Here is an 18330-nt window from a genome sequence, read left to right as displayed (position 1 = left end):
AGGTGTTTGAGCTTGTGGATGAAGTTGATCATATATTCACACATGGGCGAACGATGGATGCGGAACACATACTTCCCCCCTTCCATGTGTGCATATTCTGTCTGAATGGGAGGAATCCGCACATACACATCACAATTAAACCCCCTTAATATTGTTGGTAAAGTGAATGACGCTTTATACGCACACAAAAAAAGAGACCTGATTCCTCTTCTCACCTCAACCTTCTCAACCACCTGTTTGCCAAAGGAGCAGACCTTAGTTGAGACACTGATTGTGATGTTTTCTGTTCCACTGTACTGGCTGCTCACACCATAGAACACACCAGAGCCCTCCTCAATCTCACTGCTCAGGTCCGCCTAAAACCAGGACAAGAAGATGGACTAAGTGTGAGTGCCAGAGAGAAAATAAGAAGAAGCCAAACCCAAAGACAGATACATCCATCTATTATGTGTGTATTTTTGCACGTATCTGGGTCAGGAGGGATATATATTCAACATTTGTTTTGGTGACAAACACTGAATGTAAACATAATTTGTGTTTGTTGATAAACTCCACAGGGCACCTTTAAGATTTTAATTTCTTGTGTAAAACCCTGCTCCAGCATCACATTGACATTGCTTCCCTCTTGTGGTGTAGCCGGTTATAAACTCAGATTTAAAGCTTGTGAAATGTATAGCACCGACTTAAACCAACTAAATATCTAATGCAATGACTAAAATAAAATATAATGTAAAAACTAAAAAGCATGTTGGTGTCAAACGTTTATGAAATTATTTTAACAACTTCCTTTCTGCAGCAAGCCTCCCAAAAGTCTCAGTCCTTAAAAACATTGAATCAAAGAGAACACTGTTTTTTGTACTGACCCAGAACTTGACGAGGAAGAATGCGTTGTGCGGCCCTTTTTCATACAGCTCCTTCAGGCCTCCTTTCTTCTCAGAGAACTTGTCGTAAATCTGCCTCACATCTATGGACTCCAATACGGGATCATTGTAACCCGGGTTTGATGGGCCAATGAGCACAAAAAGATGCTTATACTGTAGGGAATGAAGAAGTGATGAGAAAAAGGTAAAAAGACAAAATTATATTGTTTTGTATAAATTACTTATTGTCTGTACCGTTTCCCTGTCCCTTTGGATCTCCATGAAAGCAGAGTACTCCAGTAGCCGTAGTTTTGCTGAGGCGATGGTTCTGTCTTGCCATACAGGAGCTGCTATAGCTGCAGGACGAGGTGGAGGCAGGGGCTCATAGCCTGCCAAACATTTAAACCAGGAAAACTAAATTAGCATACCAATGATAATTTCTAATTACCCTAATCCATGAGTTTGTGATCCCACTTACTGATAGGTGCAGGGACAGGGGCTGGTAGTGTAGTGTATGGTGGCTGTGCAAAGGGCTTGATGCTGCAAGAAGGAAGAGTTGGAACCTAAAATTGATCAACTGTACCAGCTAAAGCACAAGACTTTCTGCAATTTTTAACAAACAAAACTAAATACTCTGCCATTGACACTTACTCCTGAGAATGTCCAGGCTGTCCAGGCATAGGACCAGGCCAAAACTAAACAAAAGGCAAAGAAGGGAAACAGATAGTATTACTCAGTCTTTCACCCTGAAGGTAGGAAAAAACAGATGTCTGTATGTATGTATGTATGTATGTATGTATGTATGTATGTATGTATGTATGTATGTATGTATGTATGTCTCACTCTGACTGGTGGAGGGAACTGAGTCTGGGGTTTCATTACACTAGCAGACACGATCTGAGCTGATGAGAGGTTGGCTACTGTCTGTAGTGCCTTGTCTTTGGATACCTGGTCCTGAATGAGAAAGAAAAAGTAACACACAATGACAATGCTCCATCTTGTAAAATCGAGTAAAAATGTAAATGTTCCAAAGTCAGCCAACCTTCAAGGCAAGTTTAGACAGCAAGCCAGCCAACATATTATACAGTAATTCAGCATGATGCAGTCACTATGAGGGAAGACAGGACAGAGTGCAAAGCAGACATAGTAGGAGGCCAAAGCAGTAGGCTCACCAAGCTAGCAGGCTAGGAGAGCTGACTGAAGCCATCACCAGCATTTAACTAATGCCACTAAAAACAAATGAGCAGGATTTTTTAGTCTGGCAGTAGAACTGCATTATGGACTAGCAGTTATGTGATGCCAACCACAAAGCCTGAAGCAAAAGATTGTAGTTGTATAATCAAAACTTACCAAGTTCATGGCCTATAGCAAAGAAGACACGTTATTAATTAATTATTAACTTCAGTACATTCAAAACAACAGCAGGTCACAGATTCACTGTTAGACAATAAAGGAAACACCTTCCTCAGTACATTTAACTCTTTGAAATGACCACACCCCTAACCTACCAATGACAAACACACTTACACAAAGCTAAAAAGAACTTGTTTTACATTGATGGGACAAGCTACAGTACATCCTATTAATCTGTCCGAGTTCAAAGCCGAGTGCTGGTGTTTATTCCAGGAAATATAGCAGCCTGGAAATCAAATTCTCCAAATGTGTATTGGAGTGCAGCAAGTTGAATACATCTGGTGCAAATTTATGTCACAAAGAACCTTTATTACAGTGCATAGTAAAACCACATGAAAACAGAAAAGATATTAAAAAAAAGGACTGAGGGGAGTGCCTTAGAGTGAGAATGTTGAGATCAGAAATGATTTAAAAGAGAAAACTGAAATTTGTCATATGTGCACACTGATGAGGGGCACATAAAAAACATCTTGCATGTCTGTGTGTATGCAAGCAAGCAGCATTTATGTCCATTACTACAGCCATGCACATGCTTAGGTCGACTGAGCCAGCTACTAAATCTAATGAAATTATCTGTCCACAGCCTCAAGCCTCTAAAACTAAATAAACAGATCAACATTGCTGCCATGCATCACCAAAAACCTTTGTCCCACATAATGTATTTTGATAGACTGATGCATTAAAAAAGATCTGGCTTTTGCAGAGCAACACCAGACAACATTAAATGCGGACAGTAAGCAATGTTTGCTAAACTCATATTTTCAAAATCTGCGCCTGCCACACCACATTCCCACAGCCAACAACTAACACTATCTCAGTGCCCCAATGATGGTATTACAAATCATGCAACTATTTGTAAACTGGATTTAAACTTCTCCATCAAGGTGTTCCAGTGGCCCCGAATTAGTAAGCATCCTTGCATCAACACAACACTAAATGGATATGTCATGCTTTATCGTTTAAATTCTGCCTCTGCTCGTACGTACAGTAAGAGAAGCATAAATCTGCCACAAGTTCTAACGAAGACTTCTATTGTGATTTTAAGTTAGGTTAGATTTGGGCCACATGCAGAGCGAAGCAGGTAGCATGTTAAGAGTCAGTGAGCATGTGTACCTTGAGCTTAGACTGAATCTCACGAGACTTTCTCTTGGCCAAGACTTGCAGGTGACTAGAGACCTGACGAAAGACAGGATGAAGGACAGAGGATGGGAGGAAAAAGGAAAGGAAAAGAAGAGGGGATGTGACTACAGAGGGAAGGGAGAGTTGATTCATTGGGCACCCACCTTGATGCTGGTCTGGTATTCTCGTACCCTCTTACGTGCCAGAACCTGAATGTGACTAGACACCTAAGAAGCCAGGGTTACCCCAATGAAAAAAAACACACATTCACAGGATGATTTGCAGTTTTAAATAACCATGGTGCATTAATAATCAATTTAACAAGGTCAATGGGTAAAAAATAATAAAACAATATAAAAATAAAAAAACACAACAAGACATGGAAGCTGCGAATCATATTACATAAAACAAGTACATTTTGGAGTCTTCAATAACATCTGTACATACCTGTTTGCGTGTGCGCGTCTTCCCCGTTCGTAGCTTGATATAGCGAGCTATCAGTTCATTTCGACCTAAAATTGAGAAAGTAACAGATAAAATCAGAAAGGTACGTAAATTGTAATTTCCCTTGCAGGATTGATAAAGTGTACTTTTTTATTATTAATTGTATTATACACACACAGAAATATGTTCTGCCAGCTGATTTACAAGATATGCTGTCCTTTGGGTGAGTTGATAGTTCAGAGGTTTAACGTTTTCCTAAAGATCACTGTAGGAAAAAACATGGTTGCTACTCGGACGGGTTAGCTCAGTTGGACAGCAGGCGCACATATATAGAGGTTTACTCCTCGACGCAGCGGCCACGGGAACCTGCGGCCCTTTGCTGCATGACTGCGAAAATATAGGCCTAAAAATGCCCCAAAAATAATCAAAAATAAATAACAATCATAATAAATTTGACCAGAAAGTCAAGGCAATGATGACCGGAATAAGTGCTTTCACACAGCAGTTGATCTCAAGTCTACTGCAACACAGTAACACATTGAAGTCTGAGTTTGTATCTTATGACAATCTTCCTAAGTATAACCTGAACATACGTGGTAAGACCACGAGTCCTTCGTGTTTTTAGTCTTTGGGTCACCGTGATGTTATTGATTTGAACAGGTCAAATGTAAGTTTAGGTTGTACTGAACTCAATCTCTGGTATGAAGCTAAAGATCAAGACCGACATGGACACTTTTTCCATCCCGTTTGAAAAGAAACCAGCATAATATGACTGTTTAATGTGACTGCACTGAGTGTGAGATTGTCAGGCTACTGCACACACACAATTACATGGTCTGTAAGCTTTGGATTTCTGTAGCTGTATGATATTCTCAATAAGGACAGCGTGTGTTAAATTAGAGTCAGATCTGCATGCTCAATGGCAGAGCTCCAAAGCAGATGGACAAGTGGTGGGAATGGAGGGAGGAGAGGTCATCATATAGTTACCAGACGTGGTCTCTACAGACTGCATGGTCAGCTCTTTCTTTCTCTGCCTCCCCAAGCTCCAACCCACACTTGGTGATCTGCTGGCCTCTGATCGTAACTTGTACGCATTATTCACCTTGCTGCAGATGTCAAAATTAGAAAGAGGATAAAGGTGACTAAATAAAGCCTTACAGACTGATTCCACAACTTCAATCATTTAATCACACATTCACCCTTCTTTCTGGGAAAGGCTGCAATGCTGTAGGGACTTGGGCCACGTCTGGCTGAGTCACATCAGCTCAGTGGAGTTACCAGAACACAGAATTCCCCAAATTCAACAGAAAGGTCTGACTCAGACCCAGCAGTCCAACTTTCTTGCAGCCTACCAGTACCTTAAGGCCAAGTCAACTCTTGGCCCATTTGTTTTAATGCGTGTAACTTAAACCTTGACACAAGAACAAAAATGCACATAGGAAGATCATTTGGGAAACATGGTAATACATTGCAAGATGAAGTTCATTTTCAAGTAACTATGCTTGAATGGGGGTCGTCGGACAAACTGCCTGCGCCCCCTAGACCCGTAGAATAATTTTGCTCTATCAGTCCACAAAATGCTGCGGCATTTCTCCTTTGACAAATTTCAACCTATTCAGTAAATGTCTTTTTTTCAGCATGGGGGCTTCTAGCTGATAGCTTTGCTTCACATAGCCTTCTTCTGATCCTAACAGTACTCACAGGTAACTTTAAGTCTTCTTTGATTTTCCTGGAGCTGATCATTGGTTGAGCCTTTGCCATTTTGGCTATTCTTCCATCCATTCAAATGGTAGTTGGCCGTTTTTCCCACGTCGCTCAGGCTTTGGATGCCATTTCAAGGCATTTGAAATCATTTTGGCTGAGCAGCCTATAATTTTCTGTACTTATATACTTACTATATGTGTTTTCCCCTCTCCAAATCAATTTTTTAATCAAAGTCCGCTGTTCCTCAGAGCAATGTCTGGAATGACCCATTTTGCTGAGTATTTCAGTGTGAAATGCACTATAACCAGCATGCACAACATTTGCTTCCTTCCTTAAATATGGGCCATAATTGACACCTGTTTCTTCACAGAATCAATCACCTCACTAATTGAACACAACACTGCTATTATATTGAACATGCCCCTTTCAATTACAGATTCAATTACATAGAATTAGCAGCATGCATGTCATGACTGCTGGGTCTGTATGACTCTACAACAATTACTAGTAAATTATTTGCAATGTAGAAATATCACTTCTACCAAAAAATATGATTTATGAGGTTAGTGATGTTGGACTGCTATCACTTTGAACACAACTGTATGCGTGTATGTATGTATGTATATATACACTTCAGATACTTTCAGACATGAACTGTAAATCTCCAATACCAGTTGACTTTGTGTTTGAAAAGAATTTCACTTCATCTGGTGATCTGCCTACTTTAGGACAGAGTAAAATAAAATGACAAAAAGCAGTCATACTACCAGTGGACACAGACACATTTAAAGCGTACTATAAAAAAAAAGCATATTTAGGACAGAAGCTTCACTTTTAAGATTTTCCTTATTCTTGTTTTTTGGTCAAATGGCCTTTTGAATGGGAGTCCTTGGGGCACTTTTACGCTAGCCTCAAAACAGCTATTTTTAAAACACTGAGAAGGCTTGACAACATGAAACTTTGTGTTCACAGAGTTTACTAAAAAGAAAGGTTTTGAGCAACTCGCTGTTGTTCTTCCGGTCACCGTCTATCCTGCAAGTCAAAATAGTCAAGGGAGGAAAGTAAAGATGGAAAGCTCCTAAAGCTTAGTTCCATATAAATGCACCGATAATTTGTTGTTTTGTTGTAAGTGAAAAACAATATTGACCTTGTAGTTGAAAAAGGAGCTTCATATAACGCTATCCCCCATTTTCCCAGTCAAAAATGGGTGATCTCAGAATGCAAATGAACGAACTCCATAGGAGGAAATGTCATATGAAGCTCCTTTTCTTAAAATCTTTTCTTAACTCTTAAAAGTGACGCTTCTGTCCTAAATATGCTTTTAAATGAAAGTTTGACTTGGTCATAGTCACAAAAAGACCCAAGGTTGCATTTTGGCTTTAGTTACGCTTTAATAAGTACATTTATAGCATGCAGTAATTAAAAAATAGCTATGGCTTGTACTCCCCCTTGACCGCTTTTGAGATGTAGGATGGGACTAATTTAAGGAAATAGGATCATAGTGTATGATCATTTGGGGGGTGAAGCACAGACTAAAATTATTATTAAATATTAAACCATAATGGAAGTGAAGTAATTTCCTTTTTTTTATATAAAAAAATTATATTTTTATGTACTTAGTATTTTCCTTGTAATTAGATATAGAATTTCACAAATGACAACCAATGACGCAAACATTTTAAAACATAAAGGGGATTTCCAAAGTTTCTCACATGATTGTATTAAAAGGCAGTGAGAGAGACACGTGGGGATTATGTCCAGTGTCTGTGTAGCTTTCCAATGTATGAATGTGTGTAGTACTGGGACTATCCTTGTTTATTCAAAAGGAAGTGGGGGTGGTCAACACAGTGAGCCCACACTTCCACAAAAGGACAAAATGCTGCTACGTTGGAACAACCCTTTCTGTTGCGTGGTATCACATATCTTGTTTCCCTCACAACACACACTCATACATACACAAATGCATGACACAGGCGGCTGCAGGCGGGAATGCTAACCCTCAGCCAAAAAAAGAAGACAAAAATGCTAGGAATGTTGGGTGCTCGCCAAGGCCTTCAATAAGGTAGGAAAGGAAGAAACGGTCAAAATACATCTGAGCACTACTCACAGGCGTCCTAAACAGATACTAATAAAAACAGACAACCATAGTACTACAGACCAATACGAAACAGTCTTAAAGCAACTTCTACTGTACTGGTGTTAACTCTAACCTGACCTGGAATTTCAACCTGCTCTAACCTTTGACCCTGTCAGTGCTGGATGCCATTTGACCTCAAAGCTTAATAGCCTTCTTTTAAAATACCTGCAAGCACATCACCTAGGCCCAAACTAAGAGGTATTTACAAGAATGCTCAATAACCCTCTGGGTTCCAAAGTGTTCACTACCGGCCTTTGCAATACTTCCTTGGAAAGCCAAACCATAACGGGAATGAAGTTTCAGTTTTATATCATTCTTTAAAAGTTAAGGCTGAGTAAGTGTGTGTGCGGGTAATTATTTTTAATTATACTTAATAGTTATGTTTACTAATCAGTGTCATTGTACAGCTTGGACAGGGACCCTAAAAGTTTAAACAAGTAAAAACAACAGTTATCCAAACTTTGACTTTTTTTTTCTTCTCTCAATCAATGACAAATAATCTCACTTTCAATGAATGTTTTGTTCACATTGGTAAGTGGCTTCACATGCTGTAGATTACCTTGCAAGTCTCATTCCCTAATGACACTGCTGCAATGGTTGGTATATAGTATGACTTAAAAGTCAGCCAGACATCACTATAAACAAAAGGTGGATCAGATGGCAATTAGGACAGAAATTTCCTGGTCCTTACCATACATCTTCCCCTCGTCTGAGAGTATGATCTTCCTCCTGCCGCAGGGAGGGTAGATGGCCAGAGCTTCATGAAAGCTCTGCTCAATGTCTGGACTCCACACTCCCTCAGGGTCGCCGTCCAATCCGCGGTCCGGCCCGTCTCCAGCTCCTTCCCCATCGCCACCATCCTCCTGCGCCCCATCAGGGCTGCTACGGCAACTCCACTCCGAAGCAATGATGACGGCTCCTGGCCACAACACACCTAGAACACACAGGACAAAGCATTTAGATGATTTTACATCCTCTTAGAGACTGTTGCTACGTCTGTCAAATCTCTGGTTCTTCTAGACAAAAGCAGCCTTGTCATTTAGCCCGTAACTGTTGATTTTGACAGCTGAAATGACATTGTGGCCTGGCCAGCAGATTTAAGATGTAGTTTGCCTAATTAAGCAAACGTTAGGTCTATGAACAACGTTTATATTTGACTAAAACTGACTTTTTGTTTCCAGTTGACTCTTTTTGAAACAAGGACTCTGTAAAAGGGGTCTTATATTTGCACATGGCAGCTACATCCATGACGTATGACTGGTCCTAGGACTATAAGTAGAGTCAGACTGTTATTGCGTTCTAATATAACCCTGTCCTGCTGCTTAGTTTGTTAAATGTAACACTATCTTTAGTATGCTAACTATTCCTGTGCTTGCCCTGAATCCAGATTTCAAGACGGGTTTTTTCCACATTAAAAATACATTAGAGCAAAATGTCTTGCACAAATGTGAGAGCAGTATTTGTTATGATAGCTGATGAATTTAGACAAAAAGGCATCGCAATCAGCAAGGTTTAAAGAAATCAATGCAGCCGTCTCCTGGATGTTTTGAAAACACAGTGCAGCTTTAAATCATCTATTATGTACAATCCCTAAAGTGTTTATTCTGTGTAAAAGTAATAATAAACCAAATACACTTTTGTGGTTACAGAAATTGCATTTTCTGTATTTTTAGCCCACCAAAAAGCTGGAATAACCCATTAGCGTATACTGCAGCCCAAAAAATAGTAGGTTAAATAACTATTTTATTTCTTTAAAAAAGTTATTATCCACATGAAAATACCTTGATCTTAAATGACAGTTTTATGGATTCAACAATTGTGAAAATAACTGGCTGATTAATAGATAATGACAATTAAATAAAATGAAACAAATGCAACTTTTTTATTTCATGGGCATTATGTTGAAGAGAGACTATTAGCACTTTTAGTTGGGCTGACCAAACTTTTCATGAGCCACTGAATCCCACTGAAGTTCTTAATTTGTACATGCTCACAAAGATCTAAATCAGACCTGTGAGTTTTATGAATGGGGCCTAATGACAAGCAGGTCAAAAAAAAACAAAAGTGTGGTCCCACACTTTGTTTTGCTAATCAAACCCTTTGTGATGGCTGTACAGGACCAGGATTAACATGCAGCCGCTAAGAAAGGCGACAGATTTCTTGTACTTCAAATGTCTCCACACTTCACCAGGAGCGAGATCAGATTCACCTGAAGTTGTTTACAGCCTCCATTGGCACAGGGTGTATTAATAGCTCTGGCATTCGGGGTTAAAGACCCGACAAGTAAAATGGCTAAACGTTAAGAGCTTGTAAATTTACAAAGACACTGGCCAAGGTCAATGAAGACACTACTAGTTGGTCGAGCTATTACGGTTACACCAGTTAGTGGTGGCAAGACCAGATATGATTTTCCTTTAGCTAACCGCCATAGAGAAACTACTTTCTTGGGCCATATCAACTTCCCTGAAGCCTGCAAATTTAGGCCACATGAGGAAATTACACATTCTTGTTATTGTTGAGGATGCGCCAAACACAGGCACACATATGCAACATGAATGCTGCCTGGTGTGTAATGTTTTCCAGAGTGTGGCTAACATGGTCCCTGCCACGGATAACCACAGAGGATCAGTGTGGTAGCAAGAGCTTCCCCTGCTGTGGTGGGCTTATTGGACACACTCTGCACTGCCAGGGCCTTCCCAGTTTCAATCACTGCTGACGAGACTGTGCTGTAGCCATAACGATCAGACATGCCCTGTTGAGATGGTTAAGAAAGAGCCTGAAAGTTTCCTCTGTGAGAAGTCTTATCTGATTAAACTGTATTTTTCTGTTTGAGGTGCTGGAGCCTTTTTAACAGCTCAAAAAAACATATGAATATTATATTACCAACTGTACACTTGATTGCTTTTCTGAATGATATTAAAATTGCGAATAAGGGTTTTATTAAAGTTTAAGTTAGACCTTTCAGGGGTATTATTGACCCTATACGTAAGTAACATCAACAGATGCTCCAAACCTGGGGGTAAATCTGAGGGGGTTATTAAATTATGCTTTTCTTACTTTTGTTAAATCTTTGATTTTTTTTTCCCCCTTGTGAAATCCTGGTATACTTTCACGTATTCAAGCCTATAAAGGCCTTCAAATGTAACAATGAGATGGAAACATTCCACTTAACTACTCAAAGCCTATGTCCACACTAAAGGCCATAACCTTGTTCAATTCTAAGGGTTTGGAAGCTAAAAAAGTTGGGAATAGCTGCTATATAGGAATAAAAGATTAAGAATTGAATATAAATGTGTTAGTGCAACCATAGATACAACCTAATTTGTTGTAAAAACAATGTTCAACATTATCATATTCATGAATGCAGAATGTGTGGCATATTTATTGTATGGATGTTAGACGTACCTAGTAAAGTGTGCGTGTTTATATATCAAGACAGGGCTAAGATTTGGGAAATCATACAACTGAAGCATCACAGCCAGAGCTTGTCATAAACCAGAGTAATGTTGATGCAAAGTTAGGGCATTATGCACTGAATGCATATGCGGCCCTGCTAGTTTCAATATAGCTCACAGTGGTCAAAAAGGTCAGATGTCTAGTGCAGTGGGGATCCAGTAGACCATTGAGCTAAATAAAGCTATGAGCTCAGCAAACACCGACAAAACACATGAACATTATGGGCTGCCTTCTGCTCCAATTGGAACAGTAACATTATGATGTCCTCATATAGCTTACTCATAGAGAGGTTTGTTTACATAGGCGTATGTAGCTACTTTTGTTTATGCATGTATGTGTATACACTTTTTTGCTAAATGTATATCTGCGCATTGTAGTCAAATGTTAACGTTACCTCGTTGCGCTTTGTTGTCCTTGTTTTTAGCCGTATGTCTAGTTCTGTGTAACGTGAGGTAACGTTACTTTGAGTCAAATTCCCTGTATGTGTTCACACTTACTTAACCATTGAAGCAGATTCTGATTCACCAAGCTAGATCTCTCATCACAGTACTTTCAGATTTACATGGCCACCTCAGCTGACTACTACTAACGCTACTTAGCTACCTAACGTTACTAGCTACAACAGTTCTTTAGGTTTTAGACAGCAACTCTATTAGACTTATGGAGCTCAATTCAGTCAAGATAATTCTGTTGGAGACTTACAAAAGGTGGTTTTCCTCCTCTGACTACTGTTGAACCTGTAAGACCAGTCTCACATGTTGGTGACACTTTCACAATAGCAAGAAATGAATCCAATCAGCTAACGTTAGCATGTAGCGTTAGGGAAAAACCGAAATCTCACTCAACGGCTGGAAGCCGTTTAGCCAACTGTGAGTTGGCAAAATCTGCCTTTGATCCAAAGTGTAAAAACCGTACATGTAACTGGGTCTAGCAATTGTTGAAACATCGTGCAAACACTTTGTGTAAGAGGAAGTGTTATTTTCTACATTTCGGTGGATATTTCACACACAATCCACTGATGACACACTCGAGCTGGCATGCTAGTTTGTTAGCTTGCGGGCTAATAATACCTAAACAAACTCCAAAGTAAGTCCGAGAGACGCCTACAAAGTCACTGCTATTATAGCAAAGGGAGGCTGGGAAAATAAAAGAGGAACTCCTTGCAAAAACACAAGAGGATCTGATTCAGCAAAGCGGCAGCGGGAAATGCGAAATATGTCAAATATCCCAAAACTTCAAGCACACACGAAGCGGAGCAGCTGCCGCAGCATTAAAGTTGCAGCACACAACAAAGAACTATCTGAGAGCGCACTCACCTTACAATGGCTTCCCTGCCGTGTTGTTACAGGCACACACTCCTCCCCGTATACTTTTGTTTCTAAGCACTTTTCGTTATGTATCGCAAGTATATCCTCGGTAAAAAAACAATCGTGTTTGACAGCAAAAGGCGGAATGCCAAGTATGAGTTTGAAATAAAATCGGAGGAAAACGCACAGAGGCGTGGCGTCGAAACACGCGCACACGCAAAAGTTTTGTGGCTCTCAACGCAGACTCCTCCCATAACAGCAGAGTGGACTAGCTAGAGAAAGGGAGAAATGGAAAGGTGGTAGTGTTGAATTTATTGTTCTCTTTCACAAAATATAGGCTAGATGTGTCTAGACGTTATGGCGAGTTCTGCTCCTCATGGTATCCAACTTTTACTTTATAGGACCCACTAGGCCTACGCATTGATAGTCTCTCAGAAAGTGGAGGAAGAAGTATAGGGTATGTAGGCTGTTCAGATCCTTTACTCTAAAAATACTTTATTAGAAGTTAAAGCTAAGCATTGAAAATGTTACTTAGCCTTGGTAATAGCAGGCCTACAGAAGTAGCTTATTATCAGAAAGTGTAGGCTACTTAAGGTAGGCTATCAAAAAGTGCTTCTTTCAGAGTGTAAATGATATTGGATGTTATTATTAGGCTACTTTGTTAGGATTTGTAGCCAATTTTATGTATGTATGATTTGTTTTAAAGGGCCATAAGACAAAAAAGATTAAGAACCATGGAACAATGTGATTTAAACCCCTAAAACCAAATGTGAACTACATTCAATACCAAATAAAGGTTGTGGAAACCAGCTGCTTAATCAATTGTGCCCAAGAGCTCCAGTTTTACACTCTGTCCCGTTAACTTAAATTTGGTTGGAAATAATATAGGCTCCAATAGGCTGGGGTCACCCTGGTTAATAATTTGCATCACCTACAGTATTACTCTCCAATACTGACAAGGTGAGGGTAATTAGAGGAAAACTTCCTGCTTATGCAGCTGACACGCAACAGTGATTCTATTGTAAAAGGAGATGCAATGGCCTCTGAGCAAAATGTCACGAGACTGACAAAGAGACTAAAAACCCACTTGTTCTCAACATGCCCCCTCAACTGCTGACAATAAGCTCCCGTTTACAGATTAAAGGCTGACATCTAAGCAGAAATCCTGCAGGAGTTAAACCTATTTTCAACAGTTGGAGTCACATCAGTATTGGTCAGGACGCTTTGATGCAGAACTCTCAACATTATCACCCTAACATTTTAAGGCTTGTTTGCCCTATCTACACCTACCAAAAAAGCCCTTGTCATCGACTTGACATCCTGTGGGACTGATGTTGTTCCTATAATGCCACTGGAGGGCAGTAGTACCATACTCATGACTAATTCATAGTATAGGCCATAGTTGACATGGTACTGATTAAAAAAGAAAGAAAGTGTATGACAGTCATTAAGTAAGTTCTTTTGGAAGTGTTTTTATTCTGTTCCTTCAAGTTTATGAAAGATGCTCAGCGAAGAGTGCCATTTTAACTTTTAGTTGGACTAAGATGAATGACCTAGCCAAAACTTTAATATAAAAAACTATACATATATTGGAACAAACAAAACAGATCAAGATAATTACACTGATAATGTTGACTTTGACCTACTCATAAGCATGGACTGGTGATGATGGATAGAGTGAAACAGATGACAGATTGCCTAGTATCAGTTGGATTTCTCTGGTTTCCTTTCGACATGTGCAAACATGTCCATATCTCAACCTGCCTATACAAAGTTTTTTCCCGTGAGGTCTGCAGCATTAATGGAGATCAGGTATTTAGAGGTGGCTAGTTTTCTTTCCAGGCTTCTAAAAAGTGTAAAAGAGAGAGAAAAAAAGAATTTTATAATTCAAAACCTGTCAGAAATAATGGCAAAAATGCACCTTGGCATTGACATACATTTTAAATAGGTCAACTCCTTCTTTTTATTGTTATGCTGTTGAAATTTAGAAAGTACATGGAAAGTAAGTCTCAATATATCTCCCTTATCTACCTTCAATACTTTCCACCTCTGTCTTGCTCAAGCCTGAGGGCAGACTCTTTTAGGATTATTAATTTCAGTCTCTAGAGTGGTTACGCTTCTCTTCATACTGGAAAGTAAGAACAAGAAATGTAATGGTTAGTCCAGTTCACCCGCCATTCTTCATTCTTTTTCTTTCCCACTTCACTTCTGTGTTGTTGTCATCACCTTATCTTATATTGTTATTTGACACTTTGATAACATTGATCTAATGCAATTGATTCATGCTTGCGCACACACACACACACACACACACACACACACACACACACACACACACACACACACACACACACACACACACACACACACACACACACACAGTCGTTTACGGGGAAAACCTAACTATGTAGGCTAGTACTTCCTGATAACTTACTAAGATGTATGTTTCTTGTTCTTTTTATTTATTTTTTTGCACCAAAAATACAATAAATGAATTACAGTGGAACTACCATACTGCCTATGAGAGTATGGCAAACACTGCAACACATGCGCTGACGCAGGTTTGCCACTAGATGGGGCGCCTCATCTTTTCAGAGTGATACTTGCAACCAGTGGAATCACAGTGGAATACTCTAGAATGGTTTTCATTTTTATTTTTTATTTTTTTAAGAGCAGATGTTCTGTAAACTATTTACTTTAAGCCTTTAATCTGACTATCACTGACCTGTTAGTCAGCAAGGTGTTGCATTTATGCACCAAGCCAAAAAAACTAATTCATAGCACCTCACAGCAGACAAATGTATTTTGCTCAATTTGATATGTGCTAAGCCTTTAAATGCAACAACACTTAAGTGCTACGGTCTCACACCTACTTACCATTGACTACTTTTTTTTTCATTCATGAGCCAATCAAATCAAAGCAAAAACTGCACCAATCCACCCTTTGAATAGCTACAGTGTACACTTATGCAATATAAATTTATTGCGCACGTAGTTATGACCCCACACTTAGTTAGTATAGAGCCTGGTTGTGTCCCTCTAGCAGCTAGCAAAGCGACAGCCAGGTGAGCAGCAGTTCAGCTTTTATGTAGGAATTGTCAAAAGTTTATTTGATTTGGTTTGTTTATGTAAAGTTTTACATGATCAAAAGTCCAAACTTTTTACCCAAATACGGTAAACATCTGGTTCAATTCTTCAAAACGTGCAAGCTAGTAGCTTTTAGCAAACAGCTTGAAGCTTTTAGCTAGTAGGCTAGCTACTAAGAAAAGTGTCCATATCATTTAGAGAAGATATTTTGTGTCAGGACCTGTTTTGTCCAGTCAATGATCAGGACTATAAAATCAATCAATGAACATTTGGCATACATAAATGCATTTGGCTTAAGCCGTATGCATTTAATTAAGTCAAGTCAAATTTAATTTGTATCACTAATCACAAATTTTCCTCAAGGGGCCTTTCATTCGCCAGCCTTTGGGTCATGTGACCATTTATTAGCAAAAATTATAAAGATGATTCTTGTCTTGAGTCACAGTAGAAAATCCATACTATTGGGCCTCTCACATGTGACTTCACATTTTATGATATACCGTAATAACGTAAAAGAGTACATTTTTTATTAAATATCTTCTTATTTCTTCTTTGTGAAATCACATATACGTGAAACAAATCGTCATGGCAGGCAAGACCACAACATTTGTGCTAATCTTTATTTCCTCACAGAAATAATTACTTCAGAAATTGTTGTTCTTTTATATTCAGTTAATCAATAACTCAATGCATATGTACTTTAATGGCTGTATTGTAATTATTGAATATTATAAATATGCATACCTTTACAGATAAAATCTGGGCATATTAGCTGATTGCCTATAACAATTATGGCGGAATATCGTTTGGAAAAGTTTGGAAGAGCTGTGGAAACAGGATGGCCATTATTTTTGAGGGAACTTCATGGAAGAGTAAGAAACCGTTTAATAAACCTATTTCATTAATGATTTATCAAAACAATGAATGGCATAATCCTGTATTTAGGCAAACTAAGAGAGCATTATAACTAAGTTCAAGCTTAGAGAAAATGATTATTAAATGATTAGGCCACTTTTACTGATAAACTACCTCAACATTACAGTATTTAAACCCCTGTGCACCAAGTTAAGGGGAGTAAATCAGTAACAATGTTCATGTATGTGTGCCTGCCTGTACTTGCAATGCAACAGAGGGCCCACTTAGCTTTATCTTTTAAAGTAAGGTAAATATTTGGTGTTTCTAATGTTCTCGTGTACATGTGCAAATCTGTCTATACACACAAGCAACTGAGCAGCTCGTGTTATTAATACCAGGAGAGATAACAAAGTGTCCCTGTGTGAACTGGGTGTGAGGACCAAAATGCTCTGTTATCAGACTCAGCTGTCAAACTCAGTTAAAGGCAGACTAACATCACAACTGTGGCACAGCCGTTTGAAACTCTGCTTGATGTCTCGAGCCATGGCTAGCTTGTGTTTTACATGAGATCTATGGTGTCACTGTTTCTGATTATAAATGCTGAAGGAATGTCACAATTCCTCTCTCTTCCTGCATGAAATTAAAAAATGGTCACTGTGCATTCTTTATCTGCAACTGTACAGTACAGTCTAGCTGTGACTATATTTGTCCTCCCTGCCTTCTCTCTCTTGCAAGGGGACAGGAGAGTCAAGAGTTGGACTGTTGCCAAAAGAGGCCGCCCGCCATGCAGCTGAAACTTTTACAAGCCAAGCAGGAAGAGAGACACAGGGAGCGATCGAAGAAGAAAAGGAAGAAAAGAAAATGTGAGAGAGCTCCTTTCTTTCCTCCCTGTCTCTCCTCTCTGTCTGTCTGTCTGTCTGTCTGTTTTCTTCTCATTCCTCGTTAAAGCCATACTGTATTTGCCCGCCTTCATTGGCAGGGTGTAAGTGTAGGGCTGGAGGACATAAGGGGAGGAAGGGGGGTGGGGGACTTTGGGTTCAGAGAGTTCAGCTGAGGAGAGAAATAAATGCATAAACAACAAAGGAGATGTGACGTCAGGTTGAGGGGCTGTCCAACCTGCTGGCTGAATCTGAGTCTCCATGGAAGAACCGAATTGTTGGATTGTTTGCACCACATGTGTGTGTACGCGCCTGTGTACAGTCTGTGTACAGTATGTGTGTGTGTGTGTGTGTGGGGGGGGGGGGGGGGTTGTTCATTGTCCTATCTTCGAGAAAATACTCCTGTGGAGTTTAAGCAGAGAAGCTAGGCTATTGTGGTCTGTTTTGTCTCCTCGGTGAGTTTTTAAGGACTGGGAGAACACTCCAATCATGTGTGTGTGTGTGTGTGTGTGTGTGTGTGTGTGTGTGTGTGTGTGTTTGGTCAGTTTGAGGACTCAATAACTCAGGTATTACAGCAGCTGCAACAAGGAATTACTAAATAACTGTTTAAAGTACCAAAGACAACACAATTGTTTTTTTTGTCTTCCAGTGGTTGATGTAAGTTTTAAAAGGAGAAAACATTTTCACTTTAAAAAGTATTCCTGTTTTTATTTTTTTTTAGAAGTAGCCTACTGTCTGCATTTTGAAAATGACATCAGCAACGATTTGAGCTCTGATTGGTTGGCTCGGCTTGGGATACCCACTCAAACGTTAGTGATTGGTTCGCAAGCAGGTTATAGAGAAGGTCGGCCATTTATGAGCAGATGGATTTATGTTTTCTCTCCTAATGATTGGGGTCATCTAGAGGCGACAGCTCGCTGATCCAAGATCTGCATTGGTGTTCATCTCTCTTGCTGGTGTGAGAAAGCAAAGGGAGACCTGGGAAAGATGCCAACAGCTAGCGAGAGAAAAAAAGTGACATTCTCTGAAATATCCACCCTCCGCGCTCATTGATTCATTTAGCTAAACTC

General features: G+C 39.5%; 2 protein-coding genes across 6 annotated transcripts in view; one reads left to right on the top strand and one right to left on the bottom strand.

The window, feature by feature from the left end:
- The window catches only part of tead3a (TEA domain family member 3 a), a 14521-nt gene extending 1811 nt beyond the window's left edge, over positions 1–12710 (bottom strand). Inside the window, exons 1-12 of one of the 5 annotated variants that reach the window (XM_032520754.1) lie at positions 12450–12710; positions 8369–8611; positions 3840–3904; positions 3557–3619; positions 2211–2222; positions 1704–1814; positions 1512–1555; positions 1339–1400; positions 1116–1249; positions 864–1034; positions 216–356; positions 1–101 (exon numbers count right to left, since the gene is read on the bottom strand). The exon at positions 1–101 is cut by the window's left edge and continues 52 nt beyond it. In XM_032520754.1, coding sequence (XP_032376645.1) covers positions 1–101; positions 216–356; positions 864–1034; positions 1116–1249; positions 1339–1400; positions 1512–1555; positions 1704–1814; positions 2211–2222; positions 3557–3619; positions 3840–3904; positions 8369–8375 — 911 coding nt within the window. In that variant the 5' untranslated portion in view covers positions 8376–8611; positions 12450–12710. Of the gene's footprint in view, positions 102–215; positions 357–863; positions 1035–1115; positions 1250–1338; positions 1401–1511; positions 1556–1703; positions 1815–2210; positions 2223–3386; positions 3450–3556; positions 3620–3839; positions 3905–8368; positions 8612–11835; positions 12405–12449 lie in introns of those variants that run through there. The other 4 variants (XM_032520756.1, XM_032520755.1, XM_032520757.1 and 1 more) reach the window with 4 other exon arrangements.
- The window catches only part of LOC116692455 (rho-related GTP-binding protein RhoA-C), a 732216-nt gene that overhangs the window by 312582 nt on the left and 401304 nt on the right, over positions 1–18330 (top strand). The gene's annotated exons all lie outside the window — the stretch shown is intronic.

Source organism: Etheostoma spectabile, chromosome 7 (genome assembly GCF_008692095.1).
Source record: "Etheostoma spectabile isolate EspeVRDwgs_2016 chromosome 7, UIUC_Espe_1.0, whole genome shotgun sequence".
Lineage (NCBI taxonomy): Eukaryota > Metazoa > Chordata > Actinopteri > Perciformes > Percidae > Etheostoma > Etheostoma spectabile.
Note: the sequence above shows the minus strand (reverse complement) of the source record. Positions and strands in the feature narration are given on the sequence as shown.